Source organism: Haliotis asinina, chromosome 14, assembly GCF_037392515.1.
Source record: "Haliotis asinina isolate JCU_RB_2024 chromosome 14, JCU_Hal_asi_v2, whole genome shotgun sequence".
In the NCBI taxonomy this organism is placed as follows: Eukaryota; Metazoa; Mollusca; class Gastropoda; order Lepetellida; family Haliotidae; genus Haliotis; species Haliotis asinina.
In genome coordinates, this window is record NC_090293.1 from 16,121,130 (window position 1) to 16,143,399 (window position 22,270).

At 37.3% G+C, this 22,270-nt stretch overlaps 2 protein-coding genes across 2 annotated transcripts; one reads left to right on the forward strand and one right to left on the reverse strand.

The window, feature by feature from the left end:
• Window positions 1-758: 758 nt before the first annotated feature.
• On the reverse strand, window positions 759-8,514 carry LOC137262110 (F-box only protein 47-like). The gene is made up of 9 exons (XM_067799888.1): window positions 8,349-8,514; window positions 7,917-8,084; window positions 7,202-7,278; window positions 6,636-6,822; window positions 5,809-5,979; window positions 4,786-4,944; window positions 3,077-3,219; window positions 2,689-2,848; window positions 759-856 (listed from the first exon to the last, which is right to left on the reverse strand). Exons 1-9 carry the CDS (start codon window positions 8,512-8,514, stop codon window positions 759-761), a joined length of 1,329 nt encoding a protein of 442 aa, XP_067655989.1.
• Window positions 8,515-10,125: 1,611 nt separating this feature from the next.
• On the forward strand, window positions 10,126-20,071 carry LOC137260626 (elongator complex protein 4-like). The gene is made up of 10 exons (XM_067798224.1): window positions 10,126-10,271; window positions 11,164-11,199; window positions 11,728-11,849; window positions 12,072-12,179; window positions 12,776-12,891; window positions 13,279-13,403; window positions 14,371-14,531; window positions 15,085-15,193; window positions 15,884-15,990; window positions 16,667-20,071. The coding sequence occupies exons 1-10, from the start codon at window positions 10,142-10,144 to the stop codon at window positions 16,784-16,786; spliced, it is 1,134 nt and encodes a 377-aa protein (XP_067654325.1). The 5' UTR covers window positions 10,126-10,141; the 3' UTR covers window positions 16,787-20,071.
• Window positions 20,072-22,270: the final 2,199 nt, after the last annotated feature.

The following is a 22,270-nucleotide window of genomic DNA, read 5'->3' on the forward strand; positions in this document are numbered from 1 at the left end:
AATTTGGGCTCAGCAAAAGAAAAACATGCTGTCATAACTCCTACAAACAACCTCAAGTTTTCTGAATGACTTTCGTAAACAAATACACCATAAGTTTTAAGAGGGTAAGATTCTTTATGGATAACAACTTCTTTATTTCATATAGCTAAAGAAGTTGTTATCCATAAAGAATCTTACCCTCTTATCACTTACCAGCTTCTAATAATGCCAATCAAACAAATCACACCATAAGTTTACTTCCATGGCATAAAAAAATACATTTTTTCATTCAAATTTCACATGTGTAGTAGATAGTCTGGAATGATTGAAGGACATCCAATATTTTGTACTGTTGCAGGCTTTTATACACAATGACAATAACAAATTTGTAACTGTACATAAACCCATGATCTACTAACAATATATAGTTAAAAAATGTACCAACAAAATGTGACAAGCAAACATAACATTACTTTGGGAGGATCTAATAGAAACCTTTTCAACATATAAGAAGAAAGTGAGTCAGCACTGTCCTGTCTAATGCACCTTCTGTCAAAAGGACAAAGAATTTGAGTTCAAGCTAAATCAAAAGATGTTCACCTTAACTTCCACCGGTCCTTACACTAATAACATACAGTACAACACGCAAATTTCTTCAACCCATATGATTCCATAACTACTGGGAAGTTCAGTGACAATTTCTGTTGCTGAGAATCCACAATATTAAGTAAAAGTTCATATCACAGGTACAGCACAGTGTTGTAATGAGTGTCACAACTTTATCCTAAAAGGCTTTTGAATGCAAGATGGACCACCCTCTTCGTGAACTCTGAGAGAGCCATAACAAGGTAATACAGTTCCCCATCATGTCCCTCACCTGAAAGAAAAGATGTTCTGTATATGACAACAGTAATTTCATCATCTTTCCATGTTTTCCATCCATTTTCATAAAATATCATAACTTAACAACTCGCAAAAGATATAACTGTGTTGATTCACGATTTATTAATATTCAGAACATTATTTGATACAGAAAAAGCTTTTGAGGTCACTAAAACAGCATCATCTGAATATTTCTTTTTAGTTTAGTTTTCAAATATTTGGACTCAGTTGATCTGAGAGCAAATACCAATAGCCTGAAACATCACCAAGCAATAATTTATTTTAACTTAACAGCAATAATACGTTTTCTTTAAAAATAATTATATGGTGTATGCAGTTAAGGAAGATTGTGTAATTCCTGCATGTTTTACTCAAGAGTTTTGTAAAATATTTTCCTACTGACACAATATTTTCTCAAATATGTGTACCTTAACTTAAAAATATCCTAAAGATAATTTAAGTTGATGCAGTTGAAGTTTTCTGACTGTAAACTGCAACTTGAACAGGTTAAATTATGATAAAAAAAGTCACAGTTGTATGTAGCCATTTCCGTATGTTAAAGTTGGGTATGAATGAACTGATTATAAATATAAATACCGGTAAGTAACCATTCATTGCATCAGAATACTTACAACAAAGGACAATATCACAAAATATGTTTTCACAGCCCTTGCTTATTTAGAATCAATACTGAAAAAAAAAAATTATTTCAATGACATACTAGTATTTTCATCAGTGTTTGCCCTGATGCAGAAAACTAGCATATTTGACACACAAATATTATCACTCGCCCGTTGAAGATACTGCAGTGTAATATTTTTACGGCTATATTACACTAGTGTAATACCGCTTGACATATGACGTCAAAATGGTTTAAAGTTGTGACATCACAATGCTAATGCCGATGTCGCAACTTTTTTTAGACCTAGCTTGACTCGCGGAAAGCCGAGAGTCCTCACACTGTAGGAAATTTCACAGCAGTTTCTGTCAGTTTATGTTGGCTAGTAATAAACAGAATACTAAACTCACTTCCATGAAATATGATTTTTATTAAACTCGTTAAAGATTTAGTATCAGACTCACTTTCGCTTGTTTGATACCAAATCATTAACTCATTTAATAGAAATGGTATTACACGGAAGGTCGTTTAGTATCCTCTATATATCAAATACTTAGTGAATTTAGAAGCTTACATCATTGTTGACACAATACTACTAGGCCCTTTGTTCAGATAATCTATACTTTGGATCCACTGTAACAACACCATACCAGCTTTTGTATAATTTAATTCCCTTTCATCTGCTATGTTTTAATCGTACATACATGCTTAAAATCATCACTCTGGCTTCATGTACATTACTAGTACAAATACATGTATCCTGTTTGACTGTTAGCATCCACCTGATGAAGGGGCAAGGAATAACCCAGAAACGTTGTGTAAACAATAAAGAAGTTGACATCCATAACATTTTGTTGTGTATGTTGTATATTCAGGTTCTATGGAATGACTTCAATGACTGGTTTTATATGAGAGGATGTTGTGTCATTAAAGTCTCAATGCTGATTAAAAACCTGACCAGCTAACTTGTTTTTTCTTGTTATTGAACAATCACATTTGATGTCTTGATGAAAACTCAAAACTGAAGTTGACTCTCCAAAACATGTCCATGACTCCCTCTCATGACACCAAGGAGTCACAATGACAAACACTGTCTTCAAGACCCACAAATCTAGATGACTAAACAAAACTTCAACTGTCACTATGAATCCCATTTTTAAATTCTATGCAATACCCTGACTGTAGAAACAAATATTTTAAGTGTGTACCTGATTCTGTGTACTCATGCATGTCAAGGATGAGTTCCTTGAACATGTCCATCATGCTGTTTATGAAAGTCATCCTGTCTTTAGGGTTATCCATTACTTTGATGATGTTCTGCAGCATTGTGATAACATAGCTCAAGCTGAAATTGTTCTTCACACACACCTGAAAAAACATGGAATTCTCCTTCAAAATTACATGAAAAATAGACAGCTGGAAATGTCAAAACACATTTAACAAAATGTTAAGATAACACTGATATTTTTTGCTGGTGGCAAATGTCATCAAAAATATGTTTTTTATCACATAATGACCTCTCACTTACATACTCTGCATATATGGCTAAGCAACAGAAAGTTACAAAGTGAAGTCTTTGTTTTCCGTTTAACCTACCAAACAAAATGAGGTAGTGATGCTGCACAGTTCAATGATTCTTCCATTGATTGCTTTGCTGATGAGCAGTTTGGATGTTATCTGATCCCCACACATGAGTAAAAGATGAGCCACGTTCTCTGCCAACCATTCATCAGGGTAGCCTGTCAAGACATTAAAGTCACATTATGTCAATGCTATATTCTTCTCCAAATGAAATTATTAATGAGTCTTAAAAATATTGTGTGTAAATTGATGTGAAATAGCTGCATGGACATGAAACTGTAAGTTGCATGTGATAAAAATGTTTGAGTCTTCACCATATTGTGGCTTGTTTTTGTGTCAATGATGTGGACAGCTATTACGCTGGGTTTATATGATAGAAATGTATCAAATAATGGATTATTCCATGATCAAAGCCATAAATCAATCTGATAAACTTGGTATTCTGATATAACCGATATACAAATGAGGACAATCCACAGAAACTACTTTCATGCTGCATACATCAATGCAGTGGCTGTTTGATCTGAACGTAATTGTGCAGTCAATCATGGCTGCTTATCATTTAGCATTCTCTGATAAAGATCAATAATGACATAAATGCTGACTATATCAAGATTGCTCTTATACATCCAAAATTCATTAACCCGCTAAATGACATAACTGGTCCCATGACTGCAAGGTGAAAAGTGTAATTTGAGCAGAAACAAGCACTGTCACTAAGGTGACATAATCCACCACCGCAAATTATTAAGTCAAACTTAAAAAATAATGATAGTTTATGATGAAGTTAAATGTCAACAAAAACATGACCAGTCAACTTCTCCTGATATCCTGCTCAGTAGTTGTTCAAACACACAAATATTTTCAAGACTGACTCTGACCTTGACGTATACTGGCATCTCCTATTCTCGCGGTACTTACGGATATCAGCTGAAAAAATCATACAGTCAGTTCTTTTTGTATCTATACTTGTCGTTTTTAAATGAAGAGATTCTCCCTCTAACATCTGCATCTATCAAAAGCTTGATCCATCAGGTGTATTATCACACTTGAGCTCGATGAAAAACATGGTCGTCCGCCGCTGACTTTTCGAGGCGTCTCCAATTCTCGCGGCATAACAAGAAACTAACGTTATAAGGTGTAAGGAAGGGAAATCTTATTGGAAAGGGCGGGGGAAAGTTACGATTTTTCCAAGTTGGTTAAAACTCACGGATATTCGATACACTGCAAAATTTTGATAATTCACAGACCTGGACCACTTCCTAGTTACCGGACAATGATGTAAACAACCGCGAAGTAGCACGCATCAGCGATCACAGAAAATGTGTTTACCGCGGGCACAGGAACCCCGCGAGAATAGGAGACTTCACTATAAATGTCATAATGTATGGAATATGCAAAAATAGTACCAAAGAAAGGGAAGTCTGGAAAGTCTATGAAGAAACTTCGTAGAGATCCCAAAACTTCTGAAAGAACAAATCATCCAAATCATTCCCATGATACATATAAATGACAAAAATGAGATAGTAGCAAAAGGCACCATTTCAAGATCTGTTTGATATATCTACTAAGTTTTGTAGAAAGATATTGAACATATTTTGAGTCATGCTCCCGAAACAAAATACTTATGGATGGATGGAAAGACAAATAGACAGACAGACAAGACATTGACTATATCCCCAAGCAATACATGCCATGAGTTTAGTAAGGGTAAATCTGCTTACTTGTAAGTTCATCCAGAACACTGATGATGTCATCTTCTGACCATTCCTTGCTTTGGAGGTACAGAATCTGAACAATATTTGCAATTTCCCCAAATTGCTTTGCTGATTCTTCTGATGTTGAAGGTGTGTTTTCACACATGTCATACCATAGTAATTCTCCTATAAAAAATGCAAACATTCGTAAACTGTCATAAAAAAAGCAACACCTTTTGAAAAGAGTGACACAAGTGGGAATATTCAGATTGAACAGACAGCAAACTTCACCACTAACTGCATGGAATATATAATTTGAAAATGTGAGGACCAAAGTGGTAGACATATATTGTATTTTTGCACTGTCAGACACAAATTCAGTGGTTGAGAATCTAAGGATTCAAACTAATGACACTTATAGACTAACACCCAAACACACAATTCCTTTCACTTTACAAATTCACAGTAAACCTTAAACATGGACTTCTTTATGCTAAATGCATCTGTGGTATGCATCTTATGAAATACCAGTAGAAGTCTAGATACTATTCTGAGGCCCATCTCTGATGCTATTTGTGTTAGCTAATCAAACTTTACTTGAACATTAATACTTACTCAAAATGATGCCAAAAGCAAAGTCAAGGCTAAGCTTTGATAAAAACAATATATAAACTGATGTAAAAGCTACTTGAAGAGTAATGGCTTAGACTGCTAATCCCCTGATGCTATCTGAATATATATCCATGTCTCAACTATAGGTGTGACGATTTAGAAAATTTACGATATGATATGTATTGCGATATCTCGGAACGATACGATTCTATTCGATGCACTTCTCGATATGCTATTTTTAGTTATAGTCTTTAAAAAAGAATATTTTTATATCAAGTAACAGGAGTTTTCTAGAAGTTTTCATAGCTTCAAATTAGTTACAAAATCCAGGACCTGGACATGGTGAGAATATAACAGGTAAACTGAAGATATGGCATCCAACTTAAATTTGACATTTTTAAAAAATTGATGATATTCTAATATAATCTGGGTACTCACCCTCTGTCTCCGCCCCATAAAGTAAATAAAGGATCTTTGCCTGATGGACCATGGGCCAAGGCTTGAGAATTCTGCTCAGCCAGAATGCCTTGTCTTGAGTTGTTGGACATGCATCGAGAAACACTCGTCTAAGGAAGACACGGCACTTCATCTCTTGTTCCATACTGTAACCTGAGCACACATTTACAACTTGTGAAAGGACTTTCTGCAGGCATGCAGATACAGGGATTGGGAAAGGTAGGGGTCATGGGCCATCTTGCACATTCGAATAAATTATGGCCATTTAGAATTTTGAAGTTTACTATAAATACAAGGGCAGTGGCCCCTTCTAAATTAAAAAAATGGCTAGTAGTCTTGTAAATGACCCATTGTCAGTGTTGTCTATCATAATTACTGGGCATGTTAGTAAACGCAAACAGAATTGATGGTTGTTGCAGTTCTCTAAATTAGGCATGTCATATCATAAGTAAACAATCAAAGGGGACCTTGAAATCAACTTCTAAATCAAGTATCATGATCATGAATACAATAATCCCCCTTCTCTCACTGAGCCTCTCTAATCTAAACTCAGTGGTTGTGTGTTCTTTCAAACATGTACGAATGCAATTCTCCTCTACTTCCTGAAGGTAATTTAAAAGTATTTTTAGGGTAGAGGCAGTGATGTTTTCTAGCAGTAATGACATCATTGTCACACTTTGGTAACATTTGTCTGTAGTTTTCAAACTACATTCTTATATATAACAGGATCATGATCAGTCCATTCTCTATCTACACAACCATTATGAAACACTTTTAAGTACATTTTCCAGACTGTATACTATAATCACCTGGATTTCCAGTCACTACATATTTCAGTGTCTTGAGTATACATGAATGTTGACAGATAACATCATACGCTTTCTGGCATTCACTGTCATCCCAACCAGCTATCACAGTATGGAAGAAATGCCCGAAGCTGCATAAAGCCACGCAGGTTATTGCATCAGTACAGTGTTTTGAGTTGGAGCACATCATCTGTATAAAGGATCAAGGATACAAATGAATGATAAGAACAGTTTAAGGCAAACAACACTGATTTCTGTCCAACCACCTCAGCTAAGACTGGTGATGATTTCTGAGTGAGATATTTGGGTTCAATGCTGCAATGAACTTTCTTTTGGTCATATTAGATTAAAGTGATATTGGATGTCTAGGTATAATTGTGGAGACAAACCAAAGGATCAATATTGGAGCAAATGTGAGAATTAAACTTAAAAGCAGTGGATCCTTCACAGCTAATAGTGAAACATCAGACAACTATGCCAACTGTGACCCATGCAAATGCATTGTGGTCAACCCACACCATAATGTCAGCACCTTATACTTTTACATGAATGATACTAAAACAGTTTACCCTTGTTAGGAAATCACTGACAAATTTCAGCCTTTCCTTTGTTGCATACAAGCATGAGGACCTCTTCATAAGCAGGCCTGTGAAGAAATCCACAAATCTTTATCACTACTTAATGATGATCAGGTCCAAATAAAATACTGGGAAAAAAAACAAAACAAAAATCCATTCACAACAAAATAATTTTCAGCTTCAATACTGAACAAATTATGACAAATATGCACATTACATTTACAAATTTGGATTCAAGTAAATGACACGTTCATATCTTGTCGGTTTCAGTTTGGTTGATTTAACATAATTATAAGAAGTATAAAAGAGTTGACTTGTTAGCAATTATCTGTGTGAGTGTCTGATTGAGTTTAGTTTTAAACTGCACTCAGCAATATTCCAGCTTTAGACTGTAAATAATTGAGTTTGAATCAGACAATCCAGTGATCAACAGGATGAGCATATATAGATCTGCACAACTGGAATACCAAATCAGGAAGTCTGACCACCACATCCTGTGAGTCGTCTTTCACAACAAGCAAGGGTTATTGAAGATCAATTCCAACCCGAATTTTCAATTAGCAGTGTTATCTAATAAGAGTTATAACCCGTATAACCACAAATACAAGTTGTACATTTTTTGCAGTGATGTATAAAAGGGTTCTACATTCAAGTCACTTAGCAATCAACTTTCAACACTGGATAAAGGCATCTGTGACTGCACTACCTAATCTTTGGTACTTTTTGAAATACTCTGCTTGTTCACTCAAAGGAAGTGTGACATGAGGATCTGGCAATTCCAAGAAGTGACGACTCAAAGGCCTTGTTACTCTGTATCCTTCAATCAAATTCCTCATCGCTTTTGATGTAATTGTCATGAGACTCAAGTCAATAACTGCAAAGCAAATGCAAATCAACAGAAAAAACATCAGCTTATAAATTTGAAGTCCCATTATTGAGCAGATGAAAGGTAAGCACAGTCAGTTACAATCTGTATGTTAAATAAGGTGACCAAATCTATGAACAAAGACATGCATATACACAAAATATGAATGGGAATAAGTCTCTCCAATTTTGATTCTATAGATTCTATCAGTTAAATATGATATCACATGACAAGGAAACATGTCAACATATACTTTCTTTTGAAATAACAAACCTGAGCAAAACTTAAGTATGTAGAACTTCAATTCAAGAGGCAGTATGTCGAAAATTCCAAGAGGGCTCTGTTTTATGGCTGATTCTTTCATGTGTTCTTGAACTTTTCCTTCAAGGCGTATTGATCTTCTAGGTTTCTTACACGACATGTATGTTTTGATGTCCATTTCTGAAAAAAATATTCCGTGATATGTATTAGTATTTTGGACTTTTATCAAATTTAATACACAGTCGATGAAATAGACTTAGTTTGTAATATAATAAAATATGATTCGTCTTCACTATCCAGATTTGTCTGAGGTAGTTAGACACAAAGTTTAAATCTTGAATTGCTAACATCAATATTTTACATGTATTATACTTGTGACTGCTATGAACTTTATCAGAATAAATTTTGACATTTACGGAACAACACAACTATATTGGGCATCAGAAGCGTCTATTTGTATCAACTTTGATCTAGAATTGTACGTATCATAAAAGTGGTAAAAACTATAAAAAAATTGAAAAGCTTGTAGCCGCACTATCTGAAAGTACTTATACTTCACAATAATGTATTTCTAAAACTTAACAAATAACATAAGTGACATGACACTTATGGCTTTCGATGTGTAAGAAACTTTCGCTCGTTTCTAAAAAAGTGCATGTTAATTTCTGACTCCTTCTCGAAAGTCACAAAATCTAGCCTAATTGCACTTAAACATTTTGGAAAAAAGACATACTTTTAATATACCTACCTTGGTGTGCCTCTTGTGCAGTCCCTCTCGTGCAGTCCTGTCAATATGCAAACAAAATTGTGAACCTAAAAGAAGCAAGTCTCATACTGTGAGGACTAATTATACAAAGAAATTAACCGGATGTATCTGGACAAATGATCGTCTGCTCCTCTGCAACGTCGTCTGCTAGGCTATTACAACTTGTCAAGGCGGGAGTTTCAAATCAGTTTTCCAAACTATATTCCACGTGCTGACGAAGATAGGAATTATGCAAATTCCTATTTAACAATTAATCGTAAACAGAAGTATTGATTTGATAGCCAACGTCAAGTCCAAAGATAACAAGAGATCTCGAACGCACGTGCAATGAACAGATACTTGTTTACATTCGGATACTACTCACCATCCAACTAACATTGTTGTCATGTGGGACCTTCGGATGAAGTGAAAAATTATTACACTACCATCACTGTCTTCGTGATTTTACGCTGATCCATCCACACTTATATTCTAAAAGCATCTCTACTCCCATAAGTAAATTATGTTATATCTTCATTTACTTGCAACAGTTTTATAAAGAAATGCTTGTGACATTCGTGCTGCTATGCGATTACAAACGTCATTTGAATAAATATTATGGATTTGGATGAATATTTGGGGCATGTACCTACTTTTTCCCATATTCTACCCAGGGTCACTGTTATATTAATTATTTTAATCTCTGGAGTTTATATTTGTCCATTTGTGTTTAGCATGTCATAGTGTGCTTCTATAATATTACACTGGCTTCGCGTATTCAGAGTGGAACCGTATGAAATGTAATGTGTGAGAACAGCTTTTAGGAATATAGCACTCCTGATTCCGTATCTCCAAGACACAAGAGTTATACTAATCGATAAAATATATCTAGGCTGTGAAGTCCATTGCCTGGTTACCTTCAGTAGGGCATATTGGAGACATATTATTTTCAATATAACTTATGTTAGACCGTTCTATAACACAATATGTATGTGGAAATCACAACCTGTTTCCCCATGATCCGACCATGCAATCTTTATCGACTGTAAGAACATTCAACATGGCAGCATCAACAAGCTTTCAGAAGAAAACACGTGTGAAAATACCGCAAATATCTGGAACGAAACCATCCCTGTTAAACAGTCAATTATTGATATCCACTGGTGTCCCGTCTTTAGATAACATCATTGGTATTTAATCATTTATTGTGTCTTTGTGAAGTAGTTCCTGCATGCTATAACTTTTGATCTGTATTCAGTAGTTATCAAAATATACAGAAATGACGACGTGTCTAACATAGAAATTGTTCGATGAATATATTACATTATTTACATACTGATATGTCATAATGCAAATGGTGTGTATAGCCGAGTATAACGTGCTTGTTGTGACCATCTCACGACAACTCGGAAAGAATAACCTTGTATGCAGAATATTTCCATCTTCCCCGGTGTAATATTCCAACACTGAAATACGGTCATTGATTGTTTCTTACAGTTCAGAATATTGTTTCCCCATCATCATTCACCTCATGAAGTAGCATCTGGCGCAAGAGGTAGCCCAGTTACAAATAATAACAATAAGTCTTTATCCGTTTAAGGGTCGATGTGACCCATGGAGATCTGGGACAGGGTGGTCATACAGTATCGTTGTTGTTAACCAAAAACAAAGAATTCCAACTGATGAATGCCTAACAATGATTTAATACCAAATGTAATCTTAAACTTACCTTTTTTGATGTGTAATCATGAATCGAACAAGTCATAATTACCCTTTACTATGACTCACAGACTAACAGGATCAGGTGTTCAGGGTCGCTGACTTGGTTGACACATGTCGTTAATTGCCCAATTACCCAGGTCGATGCTCATGTTCTTGATCACTGGATTGTCTGGTCCAGACTCAAGTATTTACAGATTGCCACCATGCAGCTGAAATACTTCTGAGTGCAGCATAAAACTACTCACTCACTCCTATATCTGAAACAGTGAAGCATGAAGTTGTCGTTTTAGATATTTTTAGAGAGTTGCTTTTACGTATCCTGAAGAGTGCATGATAACAATGAGTTTGTTTCTCCTTCAGGTGGTGGTTTGGCTGTTGGCACAGTGCTGTTGATCGGTAACTCCTGACAAACAATATTTTATTATATTCTTCAGTGATGTAAATATTTTTCTGAAACTGAAAGCATGTCAACATGGATCCAACAGATATTAATTATCCAAGATCAGAGAGATGTAGATGATTTTCTGTAACTGAGAATGTTGTATTAATGATGGCACAACACAAAGACAAATATTGTTCACTTCACATCCATGGCCAGCAATTTTAGCTAGTTGAAGAAAATAAAACTAGAACTAGACACAGTGCCATCTTCAGGGTGAGAGTTGTTACAAAGAAATATAACTTGAGGTAGTGTATTAAACTGAACATATGTTAAGGAGTGAGAGAGAGAGAGAGAGAGACCTACAAGTAAACCATAGGTTAAAGCTAAAAAGACCCACATGACCAAATGTTAACAATGTATATGCTAAGTTTCCAGTACTGGTTGGTGAAAGGCCTTAAGGATGCACAGATAAAACCAGATATTGTTATGTTCGCTTTTGGTAATAACTAAGGAGACTAAGTTTTCCAAATCCTATTTTCCAGAGGAAGATACATATGGTAGCTATGCAAGACTTCTAGTGAAGTATTTTGTGGCAGAGAGTGTCATGACCAGGCACTCGACCTTGCTGGCAGATCTTGACACAGATCCCAATTCTCTCATTCAGGTAAAATCACAAAAGTCTACAACTAGCTAAATCCGGTGGAGTTACTTGGACACAGGCAGTGCATAATCACTAGACATTCTCGAAGGATGCGTGAAAGGCGTAAATACATACATCTACATATATCTTTTGATGAGTGAAATATAGAGAGTCACAACTCTCATGCTCACTCATTTTGACATTGCTTATACCCTGAAAAACTGCACTTTTCCATGGTGGTTGCAGGAGTTACCTGCCCCTATTACAGACGACCCAGAAGAGGCCATGTCTGAAGGGGCAGATTCAGGGTCTATGAAGATCGCCTGGAGGTACCAAAATAAGCCTAAAGTACAGGTGAGGTCATATTTGTTGTTTAAAAGTCACAGCGTTCTAATTTTTCCAAAGAGACTTAAGTTGTCACATCTGCAGTGAGCAGGGTGAGTCAGTCAATGTTGTTTTACACTGCACAGTTTTCCATCTACTGACAAATCACAGTAATAAATTCTGGTTAGCCAAACAAGTGGTTGATACCATGAACAAACATATATGAATACTTAAACAACAGATTGGTCTCATTTACCAGTTCATTTATTTAGTGAGATCTGAAAAATCTGTCTTTGGAAAAACACTGCTTTATGTCATTATTCTAAGATCGGAGTGGTTAATGTGCTCACTTGTCCGTCTGAATCCTCTTCTTGTACAATTGTCCAAATATTGACACTCACTGTGTGCTTTTACCGTGGGGCACCAGCCCCAACAATACAATTAAAGAGCTTAATTTAGTCCTATACACCTAAAAACGGGATAAATTTCCAGTTTTAGGCCTATTGGCCTTAATTACAGGAAATATTGGTAAGTTTTGCCCACACATATTTGACATGTTTGGATGGCATTACTTAAATGTTGCTGATTATGAACACTGTAAATCACCAAGACATTATTATTTGCAGTCTAACCAACCCTCTGCCAAGTTCGGACATTATTATGATCTTACGAAATCCATGTCAGCAGAAACAGTTGCTAGCTCTGATATCCTGACACTGTCATCACTTGACTTTAAGCACAGGTAAGACCTCGTGAGGGAATGTGAATTCATGCTTCATCAAGCCATGTTACTGTTGTCAGGAACACACAAGTACAGATTGATATGTTTCTTTTCATTTTCCTTCCCAAATCCAACTTTGTGAAGCAGTTAACAGAAACGGTAATAATGATTGTGCCATATTTGGTGTTTAAAAAAATACCATAATGCTCTTTATGTTTATTAAGACCTACTTCAAATAAGATTAAGTCTGTAAAAGTTTCTGTTTGTGAAAAAGTATTGTTAAATGTGAACAAATATTTTGTCATTCATATAGTGATTTCCTTCAAGTCAATCCAGTAAACTTTCGAAATGAACAGGTGATGATGTTAAAGATGAACATGGTAAAGCAAGATTTCTGTCCCTTGCCAGCCTTGACCCCTGTCCCTTCATGACCCCACACTACCGTAGACTGCTGCAACACATACACAGCAGGATAGAGTCTGGCAGGTTCTCCACTAGCCAGCAGTGTGACAGCAGGAGTATACTTAGGATAGGTAAGATCTCCTTCTAATAGGAGACCCCCTGAACATCAGGTTTTAGAATTGGTTGTCAGCTAACCATTCTTTTTGTGAAAGATTACATTCGAGATTGGGTGGTCAGGCTTGCTGACTTACATTTCATCATATATCCCAATTGCATGGATCGATGCTTATGCTTTTGATCACTGGATTGTCTGTTCCAAACTCAATTATTTACAGACTGCCATTAAATAGCTGGAATATCGCTCAGAGCATTGTTAAGGAACAAAGAAGCAAATCTAATAGGTTAACATAGCTCTTTCCATCATATTAATTGGTTATACTTAAGTTGTTCTACCCAGAGCAAGAGGTGGTAGGGTAGCCTAAGCATTTGCTTGTCATACCAAAGACCTGGGTTCAGTTCCCCACATGAGAACAATGTGAAGCCCATTTTTGGTGTCCCCCGCTTTGATATTGTTGGAATGTTGCTAAAAACAGTGTAAAACCATACTCACTTGCTCCTGTCATCACCTTCAGATGAGGAGGGGTAGTTTGGTGGCCTAGTAGTGTCCCTCATCACTCCAAAGACCCAGGTTCGATTTCCCACTTGGACACAGTGTGTGAAGCCTGTTTCTGGTGTCTCCTGTTGTGATATTGCTGGTATATTGCTAAAAGTGGTGTGTCGGGCAGTTTTTCAATGTTTTCATCTCTTGCAAACTGTTTCATAATCCTTGGTATCAGCCGCAATGTCATGAAAATAACCAAACCGACTTGTGTTCTAAGTTGTTCCGTAAGAAAAGTCAAATTGGACAAGGGTACGCTGTGGTAACCAAGTGGTTACAGCGTTTGCTTATCATGACAAAAACCTGGGATTGATTTCTGGTGTCCCCAGCCATGATATTGTTGGAATACTCACACAAATTGTACAATGTTTATGTCTCAAATTCCTGTCTCATTTTAATTGGATCTGTGGCCTATATTTTGAATAAATTCTTCTATGCAGCAATACACTCCCTGGGGTCTCCGCTGTGGGGTGAGAGTGGTGGGTTGGGGCCAGATGGGAGTTCTGACCCCTCGCTCCCCCGTTTCCTGTATGCCCTCAGGTCGATACTGAGGTCAGCCTATGCCTGTTGTCTCATCACTGTGCCTTCTCACCTGTTCCAGGTATGTCACATCTCATCGTTTGTAGTTGTGCAATATCATAATGTCACAACCCTGTCCCAGATCATGTGACACAAAGTCCATATATTCCATATTAATCCTGATAAGATTTACTTAAACAGACTGAAACTGAAAGACATGCTGGGTCTTTTTTAAATCTGTGGCACAAATGTAATCTCACTTCTTTAATTATTGGGTTCTGTTTCTGAAATTTAGAAATAGCATTACAGGGTATATTATATGTGCAGTACGATATGATCTTAAGAAAACACACATTATATACGGACAAAATAAGTTACGGATATTGGTATTTTTATGATTGATATCTTATCAGTGTGTCATTGAATAAATATGTCACTAGTAATGATTTCAGAATATACATATATCCTAACTATTTTTATCCGGTATGTAATAGTATTGCCAGAAGTACTGTAACTGAAACTCACTCACTCACTCACTCACTCACTCACTCACTCACCTACTTTCCCTTAAATAATGACATGTCCCTCATTTATGCACTTCAATTAGTTACTATTCTCTTTCTTTCTGTGTACAGGATCCTGGTTTTGTTGAAAGACTTGTTCGTCTTAGTGACACAGCGATACGACTTGAAAGTTTTGCTGGCTCTATGAAAGAGAAAAATCTTGCTTTTAAGGAATATCACGGTAAGTTTTCACTCAACTACACTTGTAAACAGATGATACACATCATATGCCAATGAGTGATCAATCTCCTGTGGAGCAAGAAGCTAAATGTAGTGTTTGAAGCCAATAGTAACAACCGCATGTGTGGAACCATGGGCAACAAATCTTGTGTTGAAATGATTTTGGTCCTGCATTGAACATTCTTTTCATAATACAGAAATACTTTAGAGTAATGGAAAATACTTCCTTCAGGTTTGTCCTTTTGGGGATTCCAAGTAGATCTCAGATACTTTTGCTTGTGCAAAACCTGATTGTTTACAAATAAGCAAGCTGTTGTTAGACGAAAACAGGCTGGGGTGTGAAAAACCCCTTGACATCCTTTCGTTGATAGGGTTGTGGTAGTGGTTAATGCATTCCCTGCCATGTTGCATACCCAGGTTTGATTCCCGAGGGGGTGCGGGAGAAAATTGGGCTTTGTGAACCTTTGAGCCTATAAGAAGTGACTGAAAGGTTTGGGAGATCAGAGTCGATGATTTGGTTGATGTGTGTCACTGTTAACAAGAGCATCGCATTGCATGCGTTGATGCTCTTGTTGTCAGTCACTGGATTTCGTTATCCAGGTTAGATTACTGTATTGTAGCTGGGATATTGCTAGGTGCATCACACCAACCAGCAAACACAGAAACAAACCTCAGCCTTGGTATGTTTCAGGCCTGTTGCACCTTCGTCAACTACCACGTCTCAACTCTCTCATCTCTCACATGCCCGACACACTGGACCTGGCATTCAAACTTAGGCGAAAAAAATTCACAATAGAGGTGAGTTCATTTTTGTATCAAGAGACTCTGCTGCATACCATTTGGATATTCTCACTTCATGTTCTGGAGTTTCTTTTTCATATTCTTAAATTATTATGCAGCTAGGGTTGCTTCTTGTGTTTCTTGGGGCAGTGGGGTAGCCTAGTGGTTAAAGCATTCGCTCGTCATGCCGAAGATCCTGGTTCGATTCCCTACATGGGTACAATGTGTGAAGCCTATTTCCTGGTGTTCCCTGCCATGACATTGCTGAAATATTGCTGAAAGGGGCATAAAACTAAACTCACTCACTCATGTGTTTCTCAGTATGCTGTTGATAAATACTCCTACATTTTGTTATGGACCTCAAAGGGTGGTGGGATAGTGGTTAAAGCATTCACTTGTCATGATGAAGACACAGGTTTGATTCCCCACATGGGTGAAATATGTGAAGCCCATTTCTGTTGAAGCCTGGAGTATTGCTGAAAGTGTTGTAAAACTATACTCACTCACGCACGCACACACTCACACACTCACACATGCACCCTCTCACTCTCTACTCTCCCACCCACCCACTCTCTCACCCACTCTGAGTTAATAGCTCATTTTGTCAGCATAAAACCTACACACAATAAGAGCAAAGAATGAGGAGATGTGTTTTTTCTCATCCTAGTATTGTGTTGTATTCAATGTTTGACAGAAGCTGCACCTGCCCCCAGAGCTGTCGGAGTCAGCCAGTCGAGATCAAGAGGACCCTGCACCCAGATTCAAACCCACATCCCTGGCATGTGGTGGGCCTTCATCAAAACTGGACTTCTAGACCTAATCCTTATGTCAACCATGAAGGCAGTGAAGCCTTTCTCCTATGTCAAGGCCATGTCACTAAATTACCTTTTTCTGCATGAGAAGATGGAGTCCTGTATGTGCAAACCTTGCTGTGAAAGGTTTCAGGCCCTCTTGAAGGCAGGAGTGTGACATGACAATTGAATACCGGCTTTGCAGATTTCTGTCCCTTAACTGCTTGGCTGAATTTGTTGTGGTCACCACAGGGGCTTGTAACACAAGTAACCAGATCACAGTGACTGGGCTGATAGTGTGCCAAGACCCAGTCAGTGACAATATATACCCTGATGTTCATCGTTACAAGCATGTGGTGGTTACAGGGGAACTCGTCAAATGTTGGGCAGTTGCAGCATTAGGATTACATCGCCAAAATAGGCCACAAATTGTTATAAAGAAAGATTGGAATTCTGATTTCCATTCACCAACAACCTCATTAGAGTTACAATATTTACTCAGATGTGGTGCCCTTCCTTTGAAGTCAAAGATCTTAGGCCAGACCAATTTTATTTATTGTTTTATGGATCCACTTGCTGTATTTTTTTCAAGAATAAGAAAAATGATAAAAATTAATTATCCCCATGTAATCCAAATGTTTTTATTGGCTAAGAATGTAAACTCACAAGAAAATACTTTTCAGGTTGTTTCTTTACCCATATTCATTTCATAAATTGCCCAAAGTAAAATACTTTGAGTATTTAGAAGGAATGTTACTTTGATTGGGAATTTTATTTATTTATTTTTTTTTTCTCGCCTACCTTTAGGTTTACTGAGAACAAAAATCAGTAAAACAAGAAATAAAATTGGTCTGGCCTTAATGGGATTATTTCATCAACAATATATTTGCAATAAACATTATATATAACTGTTTTGACATGAACAAATAAGTGTTTCTTCGTGATAATGGTCTGTGGGTACACATGCACTTTGACAATATGAGCATGTTACCACAGTGTAGCTGTTGTCTACTGAAGACTCCAGACACTCACTGAAGCACATTCCTCTCATACTACTGTCCTTTGTACCTTAGCTTACCTTAGCACCATCCTCGCTCATCCAGGGTCTGTTTAAGTGTCATTTCCTGCCTTTATGTTTCAGGTCCAACTGCCATGTGATCAGTTGTCTCACTCCCACATTACTCGACCCATGAAGGTCCCGGGGTAGAATAGGCCTTCAGCAACCCATGCTTGCCATAAAAGGTGACTATGCTTGTATGCTTGTCATAAGAGGCGACTAACAGGATCGGGTGGTCAGGCTCGCTGACTTGGTTGACACGTGTCATCAGTTCCCAGTTTCACAGATCGATGCTCATGTTGTTGATCACTGGATTGCCTGGTCCAGACTCTATTATTTACAGACCGCTGCCATATAGCTGGAATATTGCTGAGTGCGGCGTAATACTACTCACTCACTCACTCACTCACTCACTCACTGTCCTGTGGTAGAATAGGCCCTCAGCAACTCATGCTTGTCGTAAGAGGCGACCCAGACCTTGTTGTTTTCAGATCACCACCACATAGGTCATAAGTCTATGTTAAGATACGGGCATTACCTTCATCTTAGCGACTACGATCTCTTTGAGGAACATGACCCAGACCTTGTTGTTTTCAGATCACCACCACATAGGTTGTAAGTCTATGCTAAGATACGGGCATTATCATCATCTTAGCGACTACGATCTCTTTGAGGAACATGACCCAGACCTTGTTGTTTTCAGATCACCACCACATAGGTTGTAAGTCTATGTTAAGATACAGGCATTATCATCATCTTAGCGACTACGATCTCTTTGAGGAACATGACCCAGACCTTGTTGTTTTCAGATCACTACCACATAGGTGGAATGTGGCATTAAACAACAAACTTGCTAGTTTCTAGGCCCACCTGTAGATACTTGTCTAATGAGCTGAGGGGAAGTGGAGTTTGAGGGATCAAGATTCTTGCCTTCATGTATGTGTGATTCTGTTTGCCCCTGTCAATGCACAGTTTAACCCCCATCACACTCAGTCTTCTGTCTTCTGTTTCCAAGGACACCAGTTCTTGTTTTGTCCAGTTGGCATCAATACCAAGCACAGAGTGTTGTAACAAGTAGACTTGAAAATGTTTCTTGAATCACACCACCATTTGCTGTCTGGGCTATTGCTCCATCCTCAGGTAGTCTCTCATGTACCTTGAGTACTTATTTTTCCCAATAATTTTCATGTTGATAAATATACCACAGACATGGCCTGAAAGTCAAAGTCACATTCAGCTGTTCCTGAACTGTGAGAATAAGAACTGGCTAGTTTTTCTGGAAACGTTCATAGCCCTTTGAAGTTCTTCAGCCTGTTCTTAACACATTGGCTACGATCAAAGTTAAGAATTCTTCGAACTGCGAACATTGCGAGAATAAAGGCCCAGGAGTTATTCATAGGACATTAAGATACTGAAGTGTGGTCAGATGTTCAGCTTCTATTGTTGCAAACAGGCAGCACCTGTGTATCCAAATGATTTATCTTTCATGTTTGGTGTTTACTGCCTCACTTAGAAATATCCAGTTTGTAAAGATGGAGTTATCCCCAAGCAATCTAGTGAATATAGAGTGTGGTGATGCAAAAAAGCCCTGATAAACACCAGACATATGTTAAATATTTCCTGTACGCTATGAAGTAACAACAGATAAAGGAAATTAAAATAGAAAGTTTGCGAACGATTCATTTAATATATATAAATTAGTTTTTCACCTAAAAATACATGTATTTAATTGAAGTGAATTAAGAGCTTGGGCCCTATTTCACAAAGCTCTCGTAGTGCTACGATTAAGTCAGTGTTACAGTATAGAAAGTAGGAATGCTACGAGGAAAGTTAAAGATCTTTTGTTTTGTGAAAAGGGGCTCTATATGGTTTATGATCAGACCCCATGTTCCCAAAGGGGCAGTCAGTGTTTTGTTGGCTGGTATACTGTAATACAATGTGAAACTCTTTGTCACTTTCATGGAGTTCGAGTACTAGTAACTACACAATGTACATTTGTTAGAATGACAGACCATGGTGTCTTTCAGTCAGCATTGTACACTGTCGAAGACCAAGGAAAGGTCATCCGCTCTTAGAAGTATTATAAGTATTGTGCAACTTCATTTTCACTCCCATTTGTTGTTAAAAGACAGTGAACAAGTCAAGCTTGTGATTGTGAAATGTTTTTGTTACTCTATGCAACTTTATTTATATTATTCATTATTTATTGGTGCAAACACCCTTATTAATAAAACTGCCTCTCCAACATGTTTACATGTGTCATGTCAGTGTATCATCATTATTTGATGCCAGTATGTTCGTGGTATATGTCTGTAAATAATTGCTTCCTGTACATCACTGGATTGTCTGGTCCAGACTATAGTGTCTGTGCAGTGAAAACTTTACACAAAAAGTCAATCAAATATGGTGAAATTAAGATTGCGAATTCTCACAATTTTACCTTGCCCACCGAACACAAGCTCTGGGGCCCGTTTCACAAAACACTCTTAAGTCTAAGATCTCGTAAGTTTTCTCATAGCCATTGAACCTCCTATACTGTAACACAGGAGTTATGGATGCTACGGGGAAAAGTTAAAAGACATTAGGCTTACGAGAGCTTTGTGAAACAGGGCCCAGAATTTTATTTACCCTAGGTTGAAGACAAACGATCATAGCTTCAAATCATCATTATTTGTGTGTATTACAAAGAGTGAAGAACGTTAACTTTGACAACCCTACTTGTTCTCGGTGTTTCATTTAATGTGCATACCGCGTTGTAATACTAAAAAACGCAATATGATACCATCATCCTTTGTTAAAAAACTTTTATTCTAAGTTGAGTAAAATTCTAACTTTTAAATATTCAAGTGGCAGAGTAAAATTACGAGGATTCGCAATCTTGATTTCACCTTTGTTTAAAGTGAAATTCATTGGTAAGTTTTCACTGCAAACAGACCACAACCTGTTTACAGATTGTCATCATACAAATAAGGACAACCTCCCACCTGGAATCTCCCAGATGTAATGAAAACAGAACAAGTGACAATGATTAAAGACAATGTATTGCACAATTCGCCATATTCCAACAGGGTACAAACAGTAAATCAATAATTGTGTCCTATGTCTCATATCACAGACTGCCTAGAAACAAATAATGATAGGTAATAGAGACGACCTCACTGATATCCAACAACAAAACAATCCAAGCCTTACAGCGCAAATAAATCAACGACTTACTGACATTGCGGGCCAACACTTAACCAACTCGTTACACATATTTACAGTCAATAGGGCCTCTACAAATGCCAGAACAACTTAACATTGAATGGCTATCCTAACCCTAAAATACAAATGGAAAAAGGGCTTGTGTTTGGAGTCAGTTTAGTTTTAGAACGCTTACTCCAGCAAATTTGAGGCGGGGGGACACCAGAAATGGGTTTCACACGTATCCACACGGGGAATCGACCCCTGGCCATGAGCGTGACAAGCCCACCACCCCATTTGTATGTCGTTTTCAACAGTATTTAAGCTATATCATTGAGTGTCAGCTTGATAGATGTGGACAGACTGAAGTGAATCAGGTTGTTGACTTCTCTTTTTGATGAAATCTTTGAGCTTGGTGCTGACAAACCAAGAGACATAAGTCCTGCCAACTTCCACGGAGGTAATGAATGACCCCACTACAGCTGTCAATGTATATACTACAATCATACACTGACGTTGCAGTGGTATCCAAATCAGTGATCTAAAACAGTTCAAGAACTTCAATCTATACTATACAGATATTAAAATGAGATAGGGATCATGAATATTTTAAGGGGTTATGCTTTTGAAAACAATACTGACACACAATTTCAAATAGATGAGCATTTCAGGATAAATGCAATTTTCATGTAACACCAACTTGAAAATGCCATGCTATTCCAGGGCACAAGCAATGTAGCTCTAAGATGATAGTTAGTTTACTAAATTACAGCAGTTGTAACGCTACGATCACTTTGTGGAAAGGGTCCTGATCCTTAAGTTATTTGGGCAGTTACTTTTTCTTTAATATCACAGACAAGTGTGATCAGCAACATGATGCAGCAAAGATAATTACAGGAAACCTAAAGGTTAAACGCTGGTTCAGTTAGTGACATTGTCATGGCAACTGTGTAAGCTTAACCTAGTGTCATTATTGTAAATGTCTGTCAAAACGAAATACGATCTTGAAATGGACAATACTAAGCTACAATAAACTAACAACTCACAAAACACTGTTAGCACAGTTTGATGCAAGACATGCTTAGTCTGCCAGACGACAAAACACATCAAAAGGATGATCAACAATCGGTAAGGTAGAAAGCAGCCTACAAATTAATTATGAAACAAGTAATTACATACTAATGATTTCACATTTATTGAGTGACTTCATTTTAAAATGAACAGTGTCAAGTTCTTTGATTCTTAGCCAACAATGCCATTTATCAGC

Excerpts from the sequence above, each read along its gene's own strand:
- LOC137262110 (XM_067799888.1), bottom strand. The coding sequence starts at position 8,514 with ATGGACATCAAAACATACATGTCGTGTAAGAAACCTAGAAGATCAATA. Across the intron at positions 6,823-7,201 it reads TCAGTGATTTCCTAACAAGG|ATGATGTGCTCCAACTCAAA; the intron begins GTAAACTGTTTT and ends TCCTTTATACAG. Across the intron at positions 5,980-6,635 it reads TGTAGTGACTGGAAATCCAG|GTTACAGTATGGAACAAGAG; the intron begins GTGATTATAGTA and ends ATGTGTGCTCAG.
- LOC137260626 (XM_067798224.1), top strand. The coding sequence starts at position 10,142 with ATGGCAGCATCAACAAGCTTTCAGAAGAAAACACGTGTGAAAATACCG. Across the intron at positions 11,200-11,727 it reads TGGCACAGTGCTGTTGATCG|AGGAAGATACATATGGTAGC; the intron begins GTAACTCCTGAC and ends CCTATTTTCCAG. Across the intron at positions 13,404-14,370 it reads CAGGAGTATACTTAGGATAG|CAATACACTCCCTGGGGTCT; the intron begins GTAAGATCTCCT and ends TCTTCTATGCAG.